The sequence below is a fragment of the Anomalospiza imberbis genome, chromosome 9, assembly GCF_031753505.1.
Source record: "Anomalospiza imberbis isolate Cuckoo-Finch-1a 21T00152 chromosome 9, ASM3175350v1, whole genome shotgun sequence".
Classification (NCBI taxonomy): domain Eukaryota; kingdom Metazoa; phylum Chordata; class Aves; order Passeriformes; family Viduidae; genus Anomalospiza; species Anomalospiza imberbis.
This window is the reverse complement of record NC_089689.1, coordinates 9198221-9221255: the sequence shown is the minus strand read 5'-3', so window position 1 is coordinate 9221255 and position 23035 is coordinate 9198221. Positions and strand designations below refer to the sequence as shown.

The 23035-nt window shown below is 38.8% G+C and overlaps 1 protein-coding gene across 7 annotated transcripts in view; it reads left to right on the top strand.

The window, feature by feature from the left end:
• Positions 1–23035, top strand: part of DENND1B (DENN domain containing 1B) — a 152893-nt gene that overhangs the window by 48401 nt on the left and 81457 nt on the right. For all 7 annotated transcript variants that reach the window (XM_068199607.1, XM_068199610.1, XM_068199608.1 and 4 more), the window contains 2 exons: positions 7801–7850; positions 15928–16047. In XM_068199607.1, coding sequence (XP_068055708.1) covers positions 7801–7850; positions 15928–16047 — 170 coding nt within the window. The remainder of the gene's footprint in view (positions 1–7800; positions 7851–15927; positions 16048–23035) is intronic.

The window sequence follows — 23035 nt, the reverse complement described above, 5'->3', positions numbered from 1 at the left end:
TTTCATTCTTCTGATCAAAGTGAAGGAGCTGAAAATCTTCTTGGCTGTAGCTGCTTGTGGTGCCTGGCTTGCTGGTGAAAGCTGCCTCCCTCTTGTCTTAGCTGTTCAGAGTTGGCTTATGCTGTATCAGAGGTCAAAGCTAAGCTGATTGACAGAGTGCTGAGGTGGCTGACTGATGCTCATGTGCAGCACCACCAGCCTGCAATTGTTGCAGAGTAATTGCTGGCAATAAAGCTGCCAGAGGCTTTGAGCGGGGAGCCAGAAGGTCTGGACAGGTCAGATATAGGTAAAGTGAATGTATATTGTATATATTCTAGGGAAAAAGACACCCAGTTGTATGTCCACTGGACTTTATTTTTTGGGATAATCATCTGTCTGCATTGAGTAACACTAGGGGCAAGTTAACTTTTTAAATTTATGTTTGTTTGCTTCTTCCCTTTCCCTCCTTGGTGTTTGGTCTGGAGTTGTTTCATTTTCCTTCCGTTTTTCAACACACTTGATAATATCTCAGTTTAGTACTGAAAAACTATTACTGCAAGCAATTCTTATTGAGCTGCATTATGATGAAGCTTAGAATGTGACCTCTGCTGAGTGTAAAAGAAGAAATAAGTCTTTCCTTTATAACAGTATCAAAAATAATTTTATTTGAAGAATTATAATTCTCGTAGGTTCCTTAGAAGCTGATTTCCTTTCTCAGTTCCTTTTCTTTTGGCTGTAGATTCTTGTAGCCCAAGAAAGTCAGCCCCCACATGTCATGGGTTTCAGTACCCTGTACAAGGTGGTGTGTGGTTTCCTGACTTCCCCTGCAGCTGACCCGGCCATGGGAGCCGGCATTGTCCCACAGGACCTTTAGGCATGGATGAGCCCAGACAAGGGTTTGGCTTTTGGACTGCCTCACCTTGCTTATCTGCATAAATCATTCTCTGCTACAGATGCTTTCTCTCAGCATGGCATTCAAGTTGTTCCTTAATTTACGTGATGCTCAGATTTCTGAGTACTTCTGAGTTTCTGAATTGCCAGTAAAATCAGGATTTCTTCATGGCCTATGCTGTGCAGTCATTTTATGAAATAACCAGTGGGAAGTTGTGATTCTGGAAGAGCATCACCTGGTGCTTACAAGAGATTCATGCCCAGCCTGAGCAGGAGCAGTCTGCAGAGCTGGTGCTGACCTATCTGAGTACACCAGTACTGGGTATTTACTGGGCAGGAGAGTTGTTTACTAAAAGCTTTGTAGACAAGGAATGGCATCCTACTATATACACTCTCTTCTTTCTGGACTTGTCTTTTAAGTAACTAATACCATACTTAGGAAAAAAAAACCATTTGGAATATATTTGGAAAAAAGTATGCTTGGAATTAAAATCAATTTGAAATGTATCAAGTTGCACCCAGAGTAGAGTTTGTCATGCTTGAAATGTTACAGTTTTTTCAGTATATTTCATTTTCATGCAAATACAGATAGTCCTTATCTGTAGTGTTCTTTTATAGTTCATTTTCCTTTTATAAATAGCCTTTCTTGGTGGCTGAGAGGAAATCTTGCAAATAGGAGCCTTTTGACCAGAGTGTCAACTACACTCTAGTCGTGATATTCTTTGATACTGTTTTGCAGACATTTCTGAGACTGCAATCTTCACTTTAAAGCAACATTTTGAATAGGTAGAGCTGGGTTTACTGAAAATATGCTCAGTTCTGTCCCTTGCTGTCAGAATATTCAAAGGTGGAAAAAAAAAAACAAACAGGTAAGACAAATAATTATGAATCACTTTTTCAATTTTCAATTTCTCTGACAGTAATTATTTTTTCACCAGTGGTGAAACAGCATCTGAACAGGATGTGCAAGTGTTTCTCAGCACTGCTGCCAGAGTTGCATCTTAACTGCTGTTGTAAGCAAGGGGGATCTGAAGAGGTCTTGAGTGAGACATATTGCTGCCCACTTAGCTGTGCTGGATGACTCGGGGATTTTAACCTGACCTTCAGAGAATTACATATTTGGATTTAGAGAATGATGTCTTCTGTAATTCTAGTTAAGAGAACTTCTCTGTTGAGTTCCCAGATAGCATTAGAGACATGGAAAGTATTTCTTAATAAAAGGTCAGTTTTCCCCTGCTGCATGGTAATAGAAAGTTGTGTGCCATACTCTGGTGCCCTTTTTTTCCTTTTTTTTTTTTTTTTTGCTACAAAATTCAGTTAATTTTCTTAAAGGCAGTAAATACTCTACCACCTTAAAAGTTAAATATTGCTCACATAGTAATCTCAAGATTGGCGATAGAAGGACGTATTTCCTGTTTTTCCCAAATTTGATACTGCCTAGGGAATGATGATCTCCCTGACATGAGCCAGGGAACTGTGGGAAAACTATTTTTTGCTACATGGAATACTAATATTACATGCATGCTAGAGATGTGTGGTGAAGTAACAGTTATCTTGGTTTTGTTTGCCTCGCCAGTAGTAGAGGTAGATGGTAACATTTGAATCTGAACTTATTCCAAGGGGAACTTTCTTTGGGAAGAAGAACATTGTCAATTTTTATGTTTTTATTATGAGTTCCAGGAAATTTGAAGGGGTTTTTGTTTAAGCAGGAAAATTAACCTGTGCTGAACCTCATGTTGGTTTTATTCTGCTGTTTGGAACTGAGCTTGTTATTTTAATTGATTCGCTCTATGCTGTGCTGGACACAACTCTCTGAAGTAGGCTTTATTTTTGTCTGCTTATATGATGAGATGAAGGAGCAAATAGAGACTCCAAGAATTTATCATTTAGTAAAATCTCTGAATTTTAAAACTTGCTCTTTGGTAGTTTTGAAAGTCTTATGCCTCGGTCTTGTAGGACAGTGAGGTTAATAATGCAGGATTAGCTTTCCTGCTTGTGAAGTGCCTTTGAAAGCTGCTGTGAGAGCAGTAAAAAGTGTGCTGCCTGGGACAGCAGCCTTAGTCTGCTCTGCAGGGCAAGAGCATCCTGCAGCATATCTCCAGCTGGAGTGCACCACACTCTGGTCCTTCACTCTTCCAGTCCTTAAGGTTTTTTTATTCCTCTTGTGTGTATTTAACATGCTGTTGGTTCTAAGTGATGCTGCAGCAATCACCTCCAAGTTCAGTCACAGGTAGAGCTGACCTTCGGGCCTCCACTGCCACCTCTATGAGAGTTACTTGTTGATGTGATTTTGCTTCTCTAAGATCTCAAGCTCATCCCATTACCTTGTTGTCTAAAGTATTCCTGTCATGCTGCTTCATCTGTCTGTGCCCTTACCTGTACCCTTGATGCTGTGTAGAGCACAAAGTCACCAGATGAAGCTACTAAAAATCTTCAGCTGCCTGTCTGGCTTCTTTTCCTGAGGCATGTAACTGAATGGTGGCCAGGTGGAGGAGACAGGAAGCAGGAACAAGAGAAATTAAATCTAGCTGAAATTCTGTAAGTGATCTCATCCTCCTTTGCAGGTATTCGGCTCCTTTATCATTTTAGACAATGAATGTTTCTCTGAATAAACATTTGAAAGGTGCAAACACCTTTTAGAGAGCAAGTATTCTAAAGGGCTCTGTCCTTAAGTGTTCTGAGCAACCTGATTCCTCTGAATGTCAGTCATTAGGCTGCAGGGCCTTTCCAGTTGTGGTTTACATGTTAGCCAACTAAATGAGGATCAAAAACTGTTCTCAGCAGTGGAGTGGAATTTGTTCTGTGGGTCAAAACAATCTGTGGCTGTAGAAATGTACACGTAGCTCAGTTTAGTGGAATTTTAATCTTGCTTGAATCCATTAGTGGCAACTTCTGCTACATGGTCCAGAATCTCCTTCCTCTTTGCATGTTTGTCAGGGATGTATGAAGTGTTACGTGGCAGCTGTATTGACATAGAAAGAGCTGTCAAAAACCACAGCACTATCTGCAAGTTAGTCTGAAAATTGTTAGCTGGAAAGAGCAGGTCTATTTTTAGGGAGCTGCGATTGCACAAATTTCCTTATCTATCTTCTGTGAATAGAAGTATTGCAGCAGGTGGAGCTTAGAGGGCACATCTACAGCTCTGTGTTTTGCCACCCACACAGCACTGAGAGTCCCACGTCACACAGTTGTGTTACACCCATCCTGTGGTGTCACACTGCAAATGAAATGGTGAGATGTGCACAGGACTTTTGTGGGACTGCCCGTGGATATGACTAGCAAGTCAATTAGTAATTGCTATTAAGCATAAATTTTTATGTAAAACAGTTTCAGGGACTTTAATTATATGGAAGACTTTGATTATATGGAAGTAGCTGAATATGCAATTGATTTTTCTCAGAGAAGAATACAGACCATTCTTCATAATTTGTCTTTAGACCTAGAGGAAAATCTGAAATATCCAAAGGCAAAACTGCCTAAACGGGTCAGTTAATTACTGACCGTGTTTCTTTCCAGACTATGAAGTTATCAGGACCTTTTTTCCCACAAAGCTGGCATGTATGAATTCAGAAGCATTTTCTACCACTGTTTACATTGCTTTATAAAATAGTGATACACAGAATTAGCTGAGTGGGTACCAAAATGAGCAAGGAACACAAAATAATTCTTACCTTTCAGGCTTCTGTAATATCCTCCCATTGTAGAGCCAGTGAGCATGACCAGGCCAGGCTGGAGTTGGACAGTGCAGCTGCACCATGAGCCTGTGAGAGTGCAGGGTTCTGATGCTGTGCTGTAGGTATAAGGGAAACATTTTTGTAAATACCGTTTTTGTTTAAGCTTTTCCAAGAGGAGCAGCATGTCGCAGTTCACATGATATTATTTATATGATTTTCTTCTTTCTCTTTGAGTTTGCATGAGGAATGAGATGGTTATATTTTAACTTAGCAATTAAACACAATTTTGTGTGGACCTGTAGATGTTTAGTCAGTGTTCAAAAGCAAATAGATAATCCTTTACTTGTGTGGGTTTTTATTTTTTTCTTTTACATCATTATGATCTTCCCCCTGTATACACCTTGTTCATGACACAAGGACCATTTCTGAAAGCACTAATATGTGAAGAGCCAGAGGAGGAAATAATCTTGGGACATGTGAATTGAACTGTTTTGCTTTCTGAAGACTTGTACAACCTTTTGCCTTCAGAAATAAATACTTAATTTTGTCAAGTTTTGAATATAAAAGACAACAAATAATGTTACTCTTTTTCTGAGAGTGTAAATAATGACTCAAGAGGAAGTCCTATCTGGTTAGGGAGCCTTGAAAATGATGACCCATTAGGAGACAGAGCTCCGGTTTTATCCAATAGAGAGATTGTTGCAAGTACCAGCTGTAATTGTACGCAAATATGTACACAAATGTGAATGTCTATTTAATATCATTTGCATTTTAAATTCATCTAGAAGCATCTTGGGGGCATCTTGTTTTCTTCCATTTTAAAAATCTGGATAGCACCTGTAATTAAGGGAGAAAACGGAGCCCTGGAAGCTAGGTAGGACTTCCATCTATTGATCTGTGTAAACCCGGCTTACGCTGTCAGGGGAGAAGCAGTCAACTGCTGAGCTGCTTTGTCACTGACATAAACTGAGAGAGGATTTTTTTTTTTGTGTGTGTGTGTGTCTATACTGTTTATACACCAGTCTATAGACCTGCTGGCTGGTTGAATTTTAAAGAGTGCGGAGGTTTAAAGGCTTGTCCCCCGAGGGATGCTCCTGCCAGTTGGGAAGCGAGCGGAGGCTCCGCAGAAGTTGTGCGCGCGTGGCTGCCTGGGGAGGGCCGGCCAGTGCCGGGGGAGCCCTGGCCTGTCGCTCGGCCCGGGCAGCGCTGCTAAACACACCCGTAATTTTCAGGTTGTTTAGTCAAAATATTGAGCTAATACCTTCGTTTTTTTTGTTTTTGTTTTCTTTTCCTCTCGTGATAATTTATTCTAAGAGAATACAATGGGGAACATAAATGAATACATTTCCATACCCAATTCTGAGTCAGTGCTAAGCTCACCAGGCAGCAATTAAAATCCTTGTTAGTGAGGAGAAAAATTACTTCCTATAGTGTGAGAATAGGCACAGATTTAGAAAAAGAATAAAATACTATTTATTTGGAACAGGAAAAACAACTTTTATGAGCCTGAAGTGAGAGACTATTTGGAAATGTTTAGGAAATATCTGAAGTTTTGATTAGCCTGTTCCTCTTGCTCTCTTTTGTTAGAGTTTATTATTGTTACTACTGGTGTTGTGTGTGCTTGTTCCTGACTGCAGAAATTAAATGCTTACCTGCCCTGCTTATATTTTGCTTCTCACTCTTTGGCAGTGGACACTCAGAGCAGGTAGGATGGTGGTTGAGCAGTTCCTTTTGAAGAGTATTCTATGTACTGCTCTTGTTTTTAATGGAGTTAATAACCTTTCCCAAAACACATATGTGGCTTTCATACACTCTGATAACGAAGTAAAAGTTCTAAAGATTTCTTGAAATCTTTTGTATGACTTGGAAATTCTAAAAACATTGACTTCCTGATTTAGTATCACGTGAAGATTTACTGAGGCACATCATATACCCTTAAAATGTTGCAGCTAACATGCTTGTTGCAGTCACAGGTGTCTTTTTCCTGAACTGTTCCTCTCTTTCTGATTAACTTGTGTGGGCTCTTTATATTTTACACTATCCACTGAGCCTGGTGAATGTTTGAAGTAAGTAGTCATTGTAGTGTGTAGGAATTTCAACACACAGTTTCCCCTAATGGGAGTTGACTGTCCAACATGCAGTAAACAGGGTGTTCAGGCTGCAGTGCTAACACCTTAAATCAGCTTATTAAACCCTCATGTGCAGCCCTAGAAATTTGTAATCAATGTGCTCTTTTTTGAAAGCGAACCTTGGAGGCCAGCTCTTGTATACAGAAATACAGGTCTGTTGGGCTGCTACAAAAAAGGAATTCTGCAGCTTTGACCAACTGCATGAATGTTAACTGTCTCTTCTTGCTGAAGCATTTCACAGGGGGTTTGTTTTCCCAGTTGGAAGCAAGGAAATAAAACCTGTTTTCTAGGATCTTGTAAAGTCGTTGTTTAATATTTGCTGCTAAGTGATCTGGTAATTCGCTTTTTTTTTTTTTAAAGAAAAACGTTGACTAGTTTGAGAACATTTTTATATTTTAATTAACACATTTTATTTGCCACTAAACAGCTTCTTAAATAAAATTCTGCACAAAAGAGAGACATTATCCTTCCATACTGTGGTATGAATGTAGATCTGGTGGATTTTGCTCCCCCCCCACCCCTTTCCTTTATTGATAGCAAAGCTTGCTTGTGAGACCCAAAGGGTTAATCATATAAATTTCTGCTTTGGACCAGTAGGCGATTTCCATCACTTTCAGCATTTGACTATGGTACATGTATAGAGTTGTTATACCTCTCTGTAATTCATTCTGCTGCCAACTTCATTCCCTTTTCTCTGCCTGCATTTTAATTGAAACAACATTTGTATTTTTGAGCCAGGATCTGTCAGAAGTCCCTGTGGCTAGTCTGTGGTACAAGTAGCAGCAGACGTGGCTTACCCATATGGTGTGGTGCTTCTTGTAAAATCCATATGGCCTTGTTGAAGGGAATCCCAGCGGGGATGTGAAGGGTGTTAATACCCTTCAGGCCAGGCCTTTCCCTCCTGGGGCTTCTATGGCATTGTCTTTGCAATCTGCCAAAGCACAAACCTAATTCCTTTTTAATAATCAATTATTTCAGTCCAGGAACGTGTGCTGTATTTTTTGTAATCATATATTCCTTGAACTTATTATTTGTTATGAGTATTTTTGACCATTTTTTAAAAAGCAAACCTTTCAAAAGCCTTTTCAAAAAACCTCTAACTTCATTTCTTTTGCTTGTATTTTCAGGAAGTGCTGAACAGCGTTCCAAAGTTCTGCTTTCCTTTTGACGTTGAAAGGTATGTGTTACAGTTATCATTTATTTAAAAATATTTAATAGAAAATTATTTTTAGCATAATTACAACAAGGATTTAAAGACAAGGCAATTGTAATGTATTCCCTAAACTTGCACCTGCAGATGAGAAAACGTATCCTTTGTTCAAGTGAGTATGAAGTCACTAGTAGGAAACTAACACAGAAAAATGTAATCATTACAGAATTTTAAGAATATCTCTGTCCAGGTAGAGCTGCATTCCAGCTCCCAGTTTTGTACACTGTAATTGTGAGCACCATCTGTGTTAGTATAAGGATATAACACAGTTTCCTTTAAGCAGCGAGCTTCATTAAAAATGTTACAGTGCACCAGGATATAAAAATCTCACTGAGCAGTACAGAAAATGTGTTGTTTGAGTTCAAAGAAATTAAGACTTTAATTACATGGAAGTAGCTGAATATGCAATTGATTTTTCTCAGAGAAGAATCTAGACCATTATTTATAATTAATTAGTCCTTACCTTTCTGGTATCAGTTATAGTCTGGTTTCCATACAATGCTGCCAGTCATTTAAATTGTTCATATAAAATGTTTTTATTAATGAAAATATTTATTTGGGCTTGTCAACATGATTAATGGCAATTTATTTAATAGATTGAACTCACTTGGTTTGGGAAACCCATATTGTCTGAATTGGCAAAGATTGAATTAAAAGCTTGATTTGCATAATTAATGAAAGAGACACTCAGGTAATGTGCAGGCTGAGCCAATTTCAGAACAACATGGGCATCAGTTGTAGATGGTGAGCTGGAGATGAGAAGCATCTATCAGATGCAGGAAGCTGCTGTCAGTGGAGGAAAAGCTGGTGTGTGGAGAGAGGAGAGAAGAGTGTCTTTGCAGCAAAATGCACTGGCAAAATATAGATCTTTATAAATACAACTTCCCTGAAGTAAACTAGGGCTATTTAGTCTTTTATAGCTGAATTTAATTAAGTTGTTTGGGTTTTGAACTGGTTAAGCTCACTGTCCTTTAAGCTGTTTTAATGACTTAACTAATATGGTTGTCAGTGGTTGGCTTTAAAGCATTAAAGTCTTTAATGTGTTTAAGATATGTACAGAATTCTGTTTAAAATTGGTAATGAAGATGAAAAATGGAAATAAAATTTGAGGATAATAGAAAAAGGTGAGGTTCTGTTGCTGCCATCCAGTGGCAAGAAGACAATCCGTGGCAATGAATAATTATTCTGAAATAAGTTGTCTTAACTATTTCTCTTGAACCATTCAGAAGGCACTTAGCTGCTTGTATGAAGAGAATGAACTTAATAAACTGTGGGAATACTTGAATTTCTAGCATAGCTGAGTATGTATTTTAGCTGATTATCTGTAGGGGTAAAAAAACAAAGAAAAAGAGGACAAAAAGGAAGAAGTGAAAGGAAGTTTGTTGTTTGTTTATTAACATCTCCCGTGCCCTCTCCCCAGAGATGCTTTTTGACTCTTGGCCTCATGCTTGACTGTAAAGCAGTGTTCTCAAAGTGCAAAATTTCTACAAATTCATAAAACTTGTCAGCTGGCCAGGAGTGGAGGTTCCTGGAAGCTGGGGTTCTGCTGGGAGGAATGAGGCTGCTCAGTCTGGCCCGCAGGCTGCTCAGGCAGTGCCGTGGTGGCTTTGGAACGGGCGCCGCACTCGCAGCTGCCTGCGGAGCTGGAGCTGAGTTCTGAGCGATTTTCAGGGGAACCAAAGGCCAGGCAGGATCATGGGAGTGTAGCAGCATGGATGGGGGGGCAGATCTCTTGTGGAGCAAAGCACAGATATGCTGGAAGCTCATTCAGGAAAGTGGGGACTGTCACTGGAGTTGTTTGTGTGGGCAACATACTGGCTGCATGATGTGTTTGCCTTTTTTCTACTCAGCTCAAGCATTTTCTGTAGTGTGGACACACCTTACCAATTGTTTTAAACTAAACTAGTTGTCTTCTGCTTTCTCAGTTTAATGATTTTTATTTCGACATTTGGAGTGATAAAGAAAAGGATTGAGGAAAACACTGCTGAAGTTCCTTTTTATAGGGCTTTTTTCCACTGGAGATTTAAGATATTACAATCATTTTGGTGTTCGTCTAGCCATAAACATGCTTTCCCCTGTCTGATGAATATATATATGTATATATAGTTTTCCTCTTGTGTATAGGATCATGATAGATGGTACCCCTAATACTCCCAAGTATTTTACAGGCAGTTTCAATGCCAGTTTCTGTACAGAAACATTTGAACTGAAATAGAAAATATCTGTTTCATTCATTGAGCATATTGTGCTGCAGTAAGCATAGCTTCTCAACCTGTAATATATGTATATTTATATACATATTTATATAAATATACATACATATATATGTATTTTATGTATATTTATGTATATAAAATACTTCAAGCAATGTCTGAGCCTATTAAGAGCTAGAAGTTACTAGTACAAAAGTAGTAACTTCCACCGATTCTGATACTAAAACAAAAGATACCAAGATATTTAAAACAAAAGATGTGACTGTTCTGTAGGTTGCTTCTGGATTTCTACTACGCAGCAGAGTTACAGATAATGGAGTGTTAATTCTGTTATCTGGCTAAATAAAACTAAATAAAGTAGGAAATCTATGTTCTTCAAATTATGGAGAAAGGAGAGTTAAAGTACCAGTAGTAGGGTCACTGTCACCCATTTTCTTTCAAGTCACCTATATTAATTACTTAAGGAATTGAAAAAAGAGAGAAATGAGATACTCTATTTGGTTTTCATTTATCCTCTATCCTGCAATGATCATAGAGATCCAGATTTAGTTCTCACTGTTTGATGGTGCCTGCATCACCTCACTGGGCATACTTCATGCAGATGTTATAAATAACTGTACACTGCTCACACTAATTATCAAAAGTACATACTGTGAATGGTAATTAAAATTCTAGAGGAAACTCCCATTAAATTGAAACTGAAAGTCAAACTAAAAGAGGCACAATGTTGTAAAAAAATTCTTTGACCACGACTTAAACTTTGAGCTTTATATATATTTTTTTATTGAAAACAAACACATAATTTCATTACTTTTAGTTATGGCTTACATTTTATTTTAAAGGGATTAAGAAAATAATTTCCTCATAGAAGTTCTTGAGCATTTGCTTCAAGTACCTATGTCTCTTTTTGTGAATAAATTACTTTCTATTTAATAATGGCACAATTGTATAATATTCTAGCAGTTTGCATGTATGTATTTACAAAGAAAGACCCTTTTCTTTGGTACTCCATTTGTTTCTTTTTGTATGGTCTAGGAGGATTTAACATTTGAGGACAGAGATTTTAATTTCCTTTTAATATTTGCTAAAGTAATATTAATGCATCAGACAAAACCTTGTTTTGTTCTTTCTTGTTGCTTGAATCCTCTCTGCATGGTTGCTTCACTTTTCTTTCTCCAACAGTCTTTTGTGTTTTCCCTCTCAACCCAGAGCTGAGGTGTAACTTTGCGGAGTCCATACCCCAGTCTCCACATCCATCAGTTATGTAGCTGGGTGATGACTAGTGAGGATGCAACTTCTCTTGTTCCTTTTGGAGCCCTTTCAGGTTCAGTCTGAAGTTGTGCTACGTCACTGCTTGACCCCTCATTTTTATCTGTGCTTTGAGCCGCTGCCATTTCTCTCCACCATAAGTACTTCCCTTCCTCCTTTCATTCCTCAGTGTTTTCCCTTTCAGGATGCATTTCTCCTGCTGAATGTGAAGCACGCAAGCCTCTTTTAGAGACTCTTTTGGGAGCTGCCTGTAGGATCAGAATGGAGACAATGATGTGTACCATATTAATTTCCCCATGGTGCTCACCCAGTCACTGGGAAATGCTGGATTTTGGAGGATAATCAGTGGTACTGCTGCTGTAAAGGATTTCTCTGTAGCAGCACTATGTCACTCAAGTATGGGAATTACTGTGCAGGTTATTTAACTCCTAATCTTTTAGGGTGAGTGAGTAATGATAGCAGGAGTGACATCACTGTCACTCTCCTGTTCATGGCTAATGCTGTTTCTGTTGATATTTGTGGTATAAGTCTGTGCAGAAACACAGCTATGATCTAGCGAAGTACACAACCATGCCTTGAAATGATTGGATTTGCAGATCTTGTGAAAGCCAGTTATAAGATACCTTACACAAAAAATTTGCCTTCAGAGTAAATAGTTGTGTATGAAAAGTAAATAGCCAAGAAAGTATTTCAAGCAATATGGATGAAAATAAATAAACTGTAGCATTTCCTGTACCCTTCAGGGACTGCAGTCTGTTTGCAAGGGGGAGTTGCCAACTCAGAAATATAGCAGCAGTTACACACAACTGAATTCTTTGCATCTTGTGTCTCACTGTATTATGGCACATGTTTGTGGAATAGTGAATGTGTGTGTGAGAGAATAGTGTAAGGGCAGGCTGCAGTGTGTGCTGTGAGGAGTATAACTATTGATTTCACACAGGGGTTGTTTGGTTTCAGAGTGTGTGCGGAAGTGCACCTGTCTGAGAGGAAACCTGGAATGCTGAGGGAGCTGCCGTGTGCTCCCATAGACCCTTGGCCAGGTGTGATGGTCAGGGCTCTGAGACAGAGCTTCTAGACAGGCTTCTGTTGCAACTTAAATACTCCCAGTGAGGCTCTTTACTCAGTAGTTGTGGTTTCTTTTAATGCTTGTGTTGTTTTGAAAACATAACCTCATTAATAAGCTAACTGTGCTTTTTATTTGTGGGAATTTTCTTACTTGGTGGTGGCATTGTCCATTTTCATATATTTGGCAGTTTTTCTCCTGTTCTTTTTTTTTTTTTTTTTCTTTTCTGAATTGTAAAGGGTTGGGGTTTTTTGGGAGGCAGAGCTCAAATCAGATAGCTTTGTTGGAACAGAGGAGCTCTCCACACAGGGAACCTGAGCTGTGGACTTGTGGATCCTGGAATGAGCTTGGAAGTGAAGAAAATAGTTCCTGAAGCTTCGATTAGGGTATAGAAGTTAGCTGAAGGAGAATGCAAAAACTAGTGTTACTGTCACCCCAGTATCTCCATCAGCTTGTACCACCACCTTAACATCTGGTTTTCAAATTCCTGCTTGAAACAGTTTCTATTCCGTTCTTTGATTTGGGAAATTAGGGTGACTGACTGATGACTGAGGGTTTTGGTTTTTCCTATCAGTTTGGGAGTTGTAATACATGTGAAACTTTCAGGTTTAAGTAGCAGCCACGAAAGCTTCAGTCAGAACTGTATATATTAGTTACATTGGTCAAGGACATGTACATGATATTTTATAAGTAACAATAACATTAAGACTTACTTTTAGAAGAAAATAGAAATATCTATTCCCATGTATAAGGTTTTAAATTTTTTGAAACTTTTCAAAACTTTCTAAAAGTTGAAGAAAAAATAATTTCAAACATCTGCTCTATCCTAAACAAAATAATTTGGAGGAAGAGCAGTTTTTATGGAGAGCAAAGGATAAATTTAGTGATTAGATATGCTGTTTTTTGTTTGAAGGAGAGATTCAATTCCTGCCTTAATTAACTCTCTCAAGGCTCCCTTAAAATGAGACCTAAGCAATGGCTGTAGTGTAAACAAAAATCTTTAAAATGACTCTTTACCTAATCCATGGGTACTAAAGAGCCTTTTCTGCATTGTGTAGGCACATAGAAAAATTTAAAACCTATTTTTTATTTCTATAGTGAACTGTAATAACGTTGAAAGAGCCCATTGTAGTCTGCAGGGTTAATAAGTATTTACACACATTCTTCATTAATAGTGATTTATTATTATTGAACTAACATTAAAAGTAAGCATGCAGGGCAAGAGTTGAAAGTAAGTCAAAAGCAAGTCAGAGGAATGAGTGAGGAGAATGTCAGCACTGGTTGGGAACGATTTGTGCCAGCTCTCCCCTTGCAAGTGAGCACATCATGCTCTCTTCAAACAGCCAGCTAGACCAGCATTCTGCAGAAAGGTTTTGCAGCTGGGCTACTTTATCTTGTGCTCCAATAAAAAGTCTGGATAACATTTTGTTGAGGGAGTTCTGGTATATGATAGTTTCATTTTATCTGTGCAGCTTTTTGTGCTAAGAAAATCTCGAGACGCATCAATGCTGTGGTCCAGGTAGCAGGGCCAGGAGCTGCTGCCTATTTCTGGAGGGGAGACTTGATTTCTGAACAACCTGAATGTGCTGCAGTGAAACAGAGAGGCACAAACCCCAAGTCACTTGGCCAGTGTTCGTCTGCATGATGGAACATGCTATATATGTGTTAAAACTGTAGTGCTAGCACTTGTGGAATGTTTTATGAATCTGGTTTATACATTGTGGTCATCTATCGATTGAAATCCCCAGTTACCATTTGTTTTTCATGGTAAGGCTTACATATAGTCAGTTTTAATTCTGCTGAAGAGGAGTAGAAAAACAGGCATCCTTGCTGCCCCCACATCTTAAGTGTAGCTCTCAAATTAGAAACCCAGAATTAATTCAGTATTTTAAACTGAACAGAAAATGTAGTCCAGATGGATGGTCGGTCACTGGCTTCTGTTAGCTGTTCTTTTGAAGCAAATGGGACCAAATGCAAGCTTTTGGGTTCTTGTGGAAACTCAGTTTTAGCCTTGGGGTGTTTCTCATACTAAAAATCTGGGACTTGCTGCTCGCATCTCTTTCTAAACTGTGTGGGAAGCAGTTTTCAAGCTGGGCCACTCTTATGCTGACTGTCAAAACATGGAGTTGTCTCTCTTAAGCAAAGGGAAGATTGTGATTTGGAGATGGTGAGATGGCATTGGACATGCTTCCCACTGAACTCATAACTTGGCTGGGCTATTTTTAATAGAAAATATTAGAATTTAAATCTCATTTTTAAAGTGGCCCTGTGTACAGACATTTTGCCTGACATAGGTGTACACAGTCCATTAAGACCAATTTGGGTTAGTATGGTTGTGCACAGAGCCTCCAGCCTAGCCCTGGCAGGGGTTTTGTGGTGCAAGGAGAAGCCAGGCCTGGCTGCTGGAAGCTCCAAGGCTCAGGGTGGGACACGGCGGAGCAGAGAGAGGGTGGGAGCAGAGGCAGCCGAGGTCACTGCTCAGAGCGTTTCCAGTGCTCCGACTGCGCGGCTGCTGCAGGTTTCTGTGGGAGCCCCAGGGTGCACAGGGGTGCTCAGTTCGCACGGCACATGCCATGGCAGTCTGCTCTCTGCAGGAAGGAGCAAAGTGCCGAGATGTGGCAGAGCAAGCTGCAGGGGTGGCAGGGGAGCAGTAGGGCCTGGTTATTGATGGCTCTGTGGTGCCAGCGCAGCATCCCAGCTCCCCAGAGCCCGAGCAGGGTGGACTGAGCACAAGCCATTGAGTACTGACAGTGCTTAAAGAGAGCACTAGATTGTTCCAGGCTGTTGAAGGCAGCTGAGGAAAGTGCTTGTTTTAATGATTTGAGATTAATTACCTAATGGAAAAAAGGCCATTAATTATGGGTGATTATATTGGACTAAGTGTATCTTCTGATGTTGTGTGCACAGCACAGGCTTTTGATTCATCCCAGTCACTTTATGCTCATGAGGTGCTAAACTAAACTGAGAAGAGTGGGAGACTCTGCCTCTAATCTTTAAACCTTTGTCATACACGTGTTAAACAGTAAAAATCCTTGTGTCCTATGTAGCTTCTCTTGCCCTTTAATCAACTGCTACTTTCTTTTTTTTCCTAGGGGGTAGATTTTCTATATTTTATTTTGATGGAGATTTCAAAAAACCCAAACCAACCAGTAAAACCTCAACAACCCCCTGCCCCCATATTGCAAGGGATAAATTAAAAAAAAATTTTGCTCTCTGACTGGTAGACTGGTGTCTGTGGTGATTTTTAGCTTCTCTGGGAGTTAATTTTCAGTGTGGTCATCCAAGATTGAACCAGAAATGTCAGGTGTTAACCATTACTAGCAGGTTCTTAGGTATTCTGCTGTAGAAGATTGTGTAAGAACTGGAAAAGAACAGCAGGCAATAGAATTGTATTGAGGATTATAGTGAGGATTGAGCATGAAAATACTTGAGACCAATGACTTAAATGCTCATGTTTTATGTGATTTAATGGTTTTATGCTCTGTATCTGGTTTTTCAGGGTGTCCCAAAACCAAGTAGGACAGCATTTCACCTTTGTGCTCACTGACATTGAAAGTAAGCAAAGGTTTGGATTCTGCCGTTTGACGTCAGGAGGCAAGGTCTGCCTCTGTATTCTAAGGTAAGGTGGTACAATAAAAATTGAGTCAACGAGTGAATATGGAAAATACAATAAAATAATTATCTTTTACAAATTCTCTGCTAATGTATTTAACTTTACTATCAGAGTATTGCTTTTCTATGGCAGCGTTACCATTGCTTTCACATAAAAAGTGCCCCCAAACCCCATATGATGGTATTCTTCCGTGCAGCTAAATAATTTTTTTTTTTAATAACATGAAATCTCTGCTTAAATGCAGAGAACAATACATTGCAGCCTTAGGGGCTTGGACTGTTATGTGGATATTTTTACTTTCTAATCAGATCTTTGACAAGCACTCCGTCAATTCAACAATAAAGTGCATTATTCTGTATTCCTGTCCTTGGAAAGAGGATTTTTGGGTGTCTCTTCCAAGTTCTTTGCCCAGACTATATCTAGTATAAGAAACAATAGATCCAGAGAATTCACAAGAGCATGCTGTTTTGTTGCAGAGGACATACTGATGTTGGGGAGAATGAGTCCAAAGAAGTACTTTGCTTCTCTCTCTGCTTTTTCTTTCTTCTCTCTTAAGATAATTGTTTTGATAACAAAAACCCTCAATTGTTTAGCTGTCCTAAAACCATTTAAATTAAATTAAAGGCAGAGCGATCTCATTAAAAGACAAATTTGCAACTTCAGTTAAGAACCTAGCAGCCTGCAAGCCCAATAGAGGAAATGGGAATATCCAGTTCAGCAGCAAATAGGAAGAACAAAATTGAATTTAAATTGCTTTTAAAACGAGAATCTGGACAAACACAAGAGAGGAGAGGCAAATGAATTGGCAGCAAAGGGGAAAGAGGGAATTTTGGAGAGTAGGGTAGGAAGAATGTGGATAAAAGCAGGTTCTCAGATTTTTGGGCAACATGGAAATCAGGTAGTTGTGGAGGGTGTCATAAGGCCATGTGAGTTAGGGAGAAAAGCCCAACATCAGCTTGTAAAAGGATTATCAGTAAATGAACACTGAGGGGAAAAAAGATTAGCCAATATAGAGACTTGTAGAGTAGTGCTTAAAATTATTGGAAAGAGCACATCAAGATTTTAATGAACTTTGAAACAGATGCCAAACTAATGTTGGGAGCCATTACACTGGATGATTTTGGCAAGTAATTAAAAAATAAATGTTTGCTCTAAATATTGCAGAAAAAAAATACTACCATATAATAAAGGTAGCAAAAGGGAAATATTTTATTCTGGAAATTAATTTGCTTTCTGGGATCTTTGAAATATGCCTACTAGTAGTACTTCAGAAGGATTTAAGTCTTAGGCTTTTGGAATATAATATTTAACAGTTTTCTCTGTGATACTGTTTTTTTATATAACTTATTAAAGCCCAGAGTGAAAATGTATGTGTATGCTTTTAGCTATTTTCTCTGAGTTAATCTTTTCTTTCCTCATCAAGCTAGAAGCAACATTTTTTGCATTGTTTGTGTGGCTGCAACAACATTTAATCAGTTATGCACACTCAAGTGCATTTAAGTGCATGGAGTGCTGCAAAGCAAAGGATGTAAATTCTCAGCTGGTGTAAACTGGGTATTTCTTTCAGCATTTCCCCATGGACGTGCATCAGCTAAAGATTAGTCAGTGGTCTGTTACTTGGTAGAAATAAGTAGGAAAATGAAAAGTGGCAAGCTATAACTTTTCACTGAACCGTATCCAAAGCATTGCCTTTATTGCTTTTATTGTGACAATTTCAAATTTACAATGCACAGCTGAATGCATAACAGCACTAGCTTCATAGCACTGTACTCATGGCTGGGTACTCTGCTTATCTCCAGAATGTGTCTGCCTGTTGTGTTGTGTTTAGCTCAGATGGAAGGAATGCATCACTATTTCCATCTCATGTTCTAGTAGCCAGTCTGGTTTCTCCTCTGAATCCCAAGATGCATTAGAAGTGACCAAGTGAAAGAAGACTCACTAAACAGATTTCATTGGGCATTTTATCTGTCTCTCCTTTGCACATGCTTATTGTTCTCAAATTAACCCAAATAATAATACAAAAAGAATGCTGTCATATAAAGGATGTGTATGCATGTTCAGCCTCGCTTTTTCCCTATATCAAAATGACATGAAATGGTATTTGCTGTGTGTATACACATGATGGCTGATGTACGGGCAATTCACACTACTTGTTCATCACAGGTGTGTGCACAGTAGCCATGGGCTTGTATATAAACACACAGTGCAGATGTACAGAAATGCCATGTCGAGCTGCCTTCTCCTCTGCTCATGGATGTATCCCCTTGAACAAGAGGACTATAATAAGATTACTGACTGAGGTTTTGACAAAGACAATTAGAGATAGTTAAATACAGAAAACTTAGTTGAATTTGTTATAAAAAACTGAAATGTAGCTAAAAATCTCTAAAGATGAGCAGGAACAAGCCAGTCAAAATGGTTGGAAGTAGATACTGTAGAAATTTGAGTAGGCTGATGAGTGGGGAACAGGACACAGCTTTTCCCTTGTCCATGTCCATTTGTGGATAGTACCAAGCCACGTGTTAACCTATGCCAGGTCTTCTAAAGAGTTACAATTTCAACTGCTGAATGGGAGTCTTAACTGAATGCTGAAGTAAAGGCTGCTTGTCCTCAGGTTTTACACCAGCAGCTCAAAGCTGCATGTAAGATTAAAGTCTTGTGGTTTATGGGACTTCAGTCTATAATTCATTCTCCATCTGAAACATTAATTAAAGGAAATTATCTCTGAATTTGCAGCCACATGATCCTGCTTTAAACTGGATAGTTTGAAACTGTACATAAAAAATTCTTCTATAAGTTTTATGGAGTTTTTTCCGTTTTATATACACGTGTATATGAATTGTGTAGATAGGATTTTCTTCCAAATCAGAATATATTGTTCAAATACTATGTTTATAAAGTGAAATAAAAATTTCCCAAGGTAGCTTCCTTAGGCATTTTTGTTTGAAGAACTTAATTGTGACATTATATTGTCTAGAATGAATGAGCAGAGCTTGACTCCAGTTGCCAAATTCAGTGCTAAACCATAGTAAGATGAGAGAATAACTCTTGGATGATTCTCTAGAAATGCTGTGTGATTCCTTTGCAGGTTTTATTTAATTTAGTGCTTTTCATTAAGCTACACGGCTGCTTTGTGAAGCTCTCGGTGTGAATCCTGCTGTGTCACCTCCTCCCTCTCCACAAAGTGTTGAGCTAATGCAGCCCTATAAGACAAGGGATACACAATAGGCATATTGTAAAATACCTTGTTGAGCTCATATCCTCTACTGGATCTTTTCTCCTAGTTTTACTTTTCCTATTTTTGGGTAATACTTTTTCTAGTTGAGGTTTGAAGTGGCACAGTAGAAACGTGAATGTCTGCTTTTCAATAATAGTAGACTTAGTTCTTCTAGGTTTTGTTTCTAAGAATCACTGCTGCTTGCTGTGGAAATAATACTTTCTGGGTTTACATGAACATGATTTTGAATTACCTGCATGGTTTTAGTATGAAGTACAAATAATTTGAAACTCTTGATGGACTCTGAGGTTGACCTTAGGTATGCAGAGGAACACAGAATGCATCATTAAAATGCTTAGTCTTAGATTTCATTAATTTTATGACTGTAAAATTGTCACCTACGTTTCCAAATGAAATGCTCTAATAAGGAAGACAGGTTTATGTGGTAAGGCTTTGTAGTTCTTCAGTTCAGACCACGCTTGAAACTTTTTCACTCTTCCTTTAGGCAAATCCCTTAGAAGCAGAATGTTTCAATTTTACACATTTTGTGTCAATTTTCCAGACAGAAAAGTAGCCCCTAGACATTAGACGTTTAGCTACGGAAAGGCAGTTTCCTTAGTTTTATTTGATTACTAGAAGTTAGATTCCTGCTGATAGTTCAGGACTGTTAGTGGTTACCTGACTATTTGACAGAAAACATTTCCTCTCCTTTGTTTAACCTTTGACTCGTGAATGTAAAAGTTTTATCAGAGCTGTAGTAGAAGCACCGGCGAGGTGGAAGTGTACTTACGGCAACAAGGGTTGTGCGTGACTTTGAATAAAAGTCTGAGCTCCTGCCTTGTGGCTCATTTGGATTAAGAGAAAATGCTAAGTGTGTTTTTAATTAACCATGAAAGATCTTGGTCTCTTGCTTTTCTGACAGACTGGGGCTGTACTTTTAAATAAAGACCCCTGTATTCTCCATCAGGGAATATATATATCTATTAATATTCTCCATTTTTTTGTTTCTCATGATTATGGAAGAAATATTTAGAGAAATTGGATGTTTGGATGTTTTCCTGTGTTTGTCTTATATGTTTGTTTTTCAAACAGTTATTGATTGTGACTTGAGGAATGCAAGGACAGTGGCTGCAATTAAAGAAAAATAAATAAGAAACCAGTAGTGGTTTCATAAATTAAGGACTGAAATTAATTTCGACTTCCAAATACATTAAAGTTAAACATTAAAACCCTGATTTTCCTCTACTTTGTCTATTGTGCAGTGGCTTCATTGATAACCTTTAGACATTTTTATAAGACAGCTAATTAATTATGAAATGTACTGACTGCTCATAAATAATTTTATGAATACAGGTATGGTGGTGAGGTTTTTCTGATAATGGACTTTAATTTTGATTTTATTTGTTGTTAGGGTACATATTAGTGTGTACCTTAACACATTAAGGTACACATTAGCGTGTAAGGTACATATTAGTGTACATATTAGTGTGCTAGTACTGAATAAGGAGGAGTAATATATTACAGGTCTCCTCTGTCAAATTCAGCTAGTTAAAAACAACATGTTTCAGACAATGCATTTCTGTACTGTATTGAAAAAAAATAGCTACCCAACTAGTAGATGTTGATGGACATTTGTGTGCTGGGTGAATTTTCTGTGCATAGACTAGTTCTACTGTGCTAGCAAAGATTAAATAATTTTGCAGGATTTGTTAACAGGACAAGGTAAGAAGATCCTTTGACCCAAAATGCCGCTGGACTTTAGCTGTTATACAAACAAATGCAAGCAAACCAACAAAGCCAAGTGCCAGGTACTGTCCATGCATCACAACAGCCCCATGCAGCATTCCAGGCTGGAGCAGAGTGGCTGGAAAGCTGTATGATGGAAAAGGGCTTGGGAGCAGCTGAACAAGAGCCAGCTGGGCACAGGTGGCCAAGGAGGCTAAGGGCATCCTGGCCTGGATCAGGAATAGCATGGCCAGCAGGACCAGGGAAGGGATCGTCCCCCTGTACTCGGCACTGGTGAGGCAGCACCTTGAACCCTCTCTCTGGTTTGGGCCACTCACTCCAGGAAGGGCATTGAGATGCTGGAAAAGGTGCAGAGAAGGGTAACAGAGCTGGTGAAGGGTCTGGGGCACAGGCCTGATCAGGAGCAGCTGGGAGAGCTGGGGGTGTTTATCCTGGAGGAAAGAGGCTCAGGGCTGACCTTACTGCTCTTTACAACCACCTGAAAAGGGGAGGTAGCAGGTGGGTGCTGGGCTCTCCCCTGGGCAATAAGTCATGGGACAAGAGGAAATGGCCTCAAGTTGCACCACTGGAGGTTTAGATTGGATATTAGGAAGAGTTTCTTCACAGAAAGGCTTATTGAGCACTGGAACAGGCTTCCCAGGGTGGTGGTGGATTCACCATCCCTGGAGGGATTTAGAAGACAGGTAGATGTGGTGGCTGGGACGTGCTTTGGTGTTAGATTTGGCAGTGCTGAGTTGATGGTTGGATTCAATGGTCTTGCAGGTCTTTTCCAACCAACAGGATTCTGTGATTCCATCTACAATTCTTTGTCCAGTATGATATACTGGATAAAGATGTAAAGCCTACAGCATCCAGTGTTTATCTACAAGTAAATTTGTTTACTAGAGTGGTCCGAATCAATTAATAGGATTATTAATAAACGTGCTTCCAAAATTAGCCTATGATGGAAGAGGACAAGTGTGTTGCTGGACAGCCTTGAGGATTAACAAATTGCCAAGAGCTTGTACTTGGTCTTTGAGTTGAGAATCCATAACACCACCTGATGGTGTCTTTATCATGAACAAACACACCTGTGTTTACTCTGAATGCAGAGATGCATTGTATATGCACACATGTAAATGCACTCTTTAGTGTTTATGAGAAAACAGGTATAATGATTCTTGATTATGCTAAATGAATTACAGTTAGCTAATACAGAAAAGAAAAATAGAAAGGGAACTTTGTTGCTTTCCAGTAGATCTTTGTAATATTTTGTTGAAGTACATTATAATTAGAAATATTGACAGAAGCCTTTGCAATCAGGCTGTGCTATTGAAGTACTGAAGATTATGTAGAAGAGAAGCAGAGGACAGGTTCTGGCAGGTTCTTTGGTTTCATGCCATATAATGTCATGGAGTAGTTGTTTTGATTTCCTTAATTTGTCAGGTTTAAGAGGCACATTGAAATGATATTAACCTTGTGTCTGTGGTTATAAGGCTTAAAGCGATTCTTTTACTATTCCTTCAGCTCATAAAGAAAACTGACTTTCATAAACTATGGTCAAGTAGGATGTTTTCTTTAGTGGTTTTGTTGCACAAAGACATGGAAGTGTATCATCAACCTGATGTTGCTAAGGGAAGACATTTTAAGCAAGTACTCTGGTCAGCATGCCTTGCTGTATGAAGTAAAAATCTCCCTTGGCTTTCTGTTAGGGTTCATTAATTTCAAATAATTAATTTGACCTTTTTAAATGCTTAAAAATTGCGTTTAGTTTTTCTTTTCTCAGTAATAGGGGAGCTGAGATCATGCATGTAGAAAAGAAGTATGATTAATATTTTATTGAAGTAGAATTTATTTTAATAGAATGCTGTTCATAAATGTTCACTATCAAAAATAGATTATCAGATGAGATTTCAGAGTATTCTACTGCAAAATGTGCTGGGGTCATGTATACTGTTAACACAGAGGGGTTAGCAAGAAAATGGAAAGCCTTTAGGTATTCTTACCCATTTGTATGTGCAGTGTTATAAAAATACTTTGTGATTTATACCC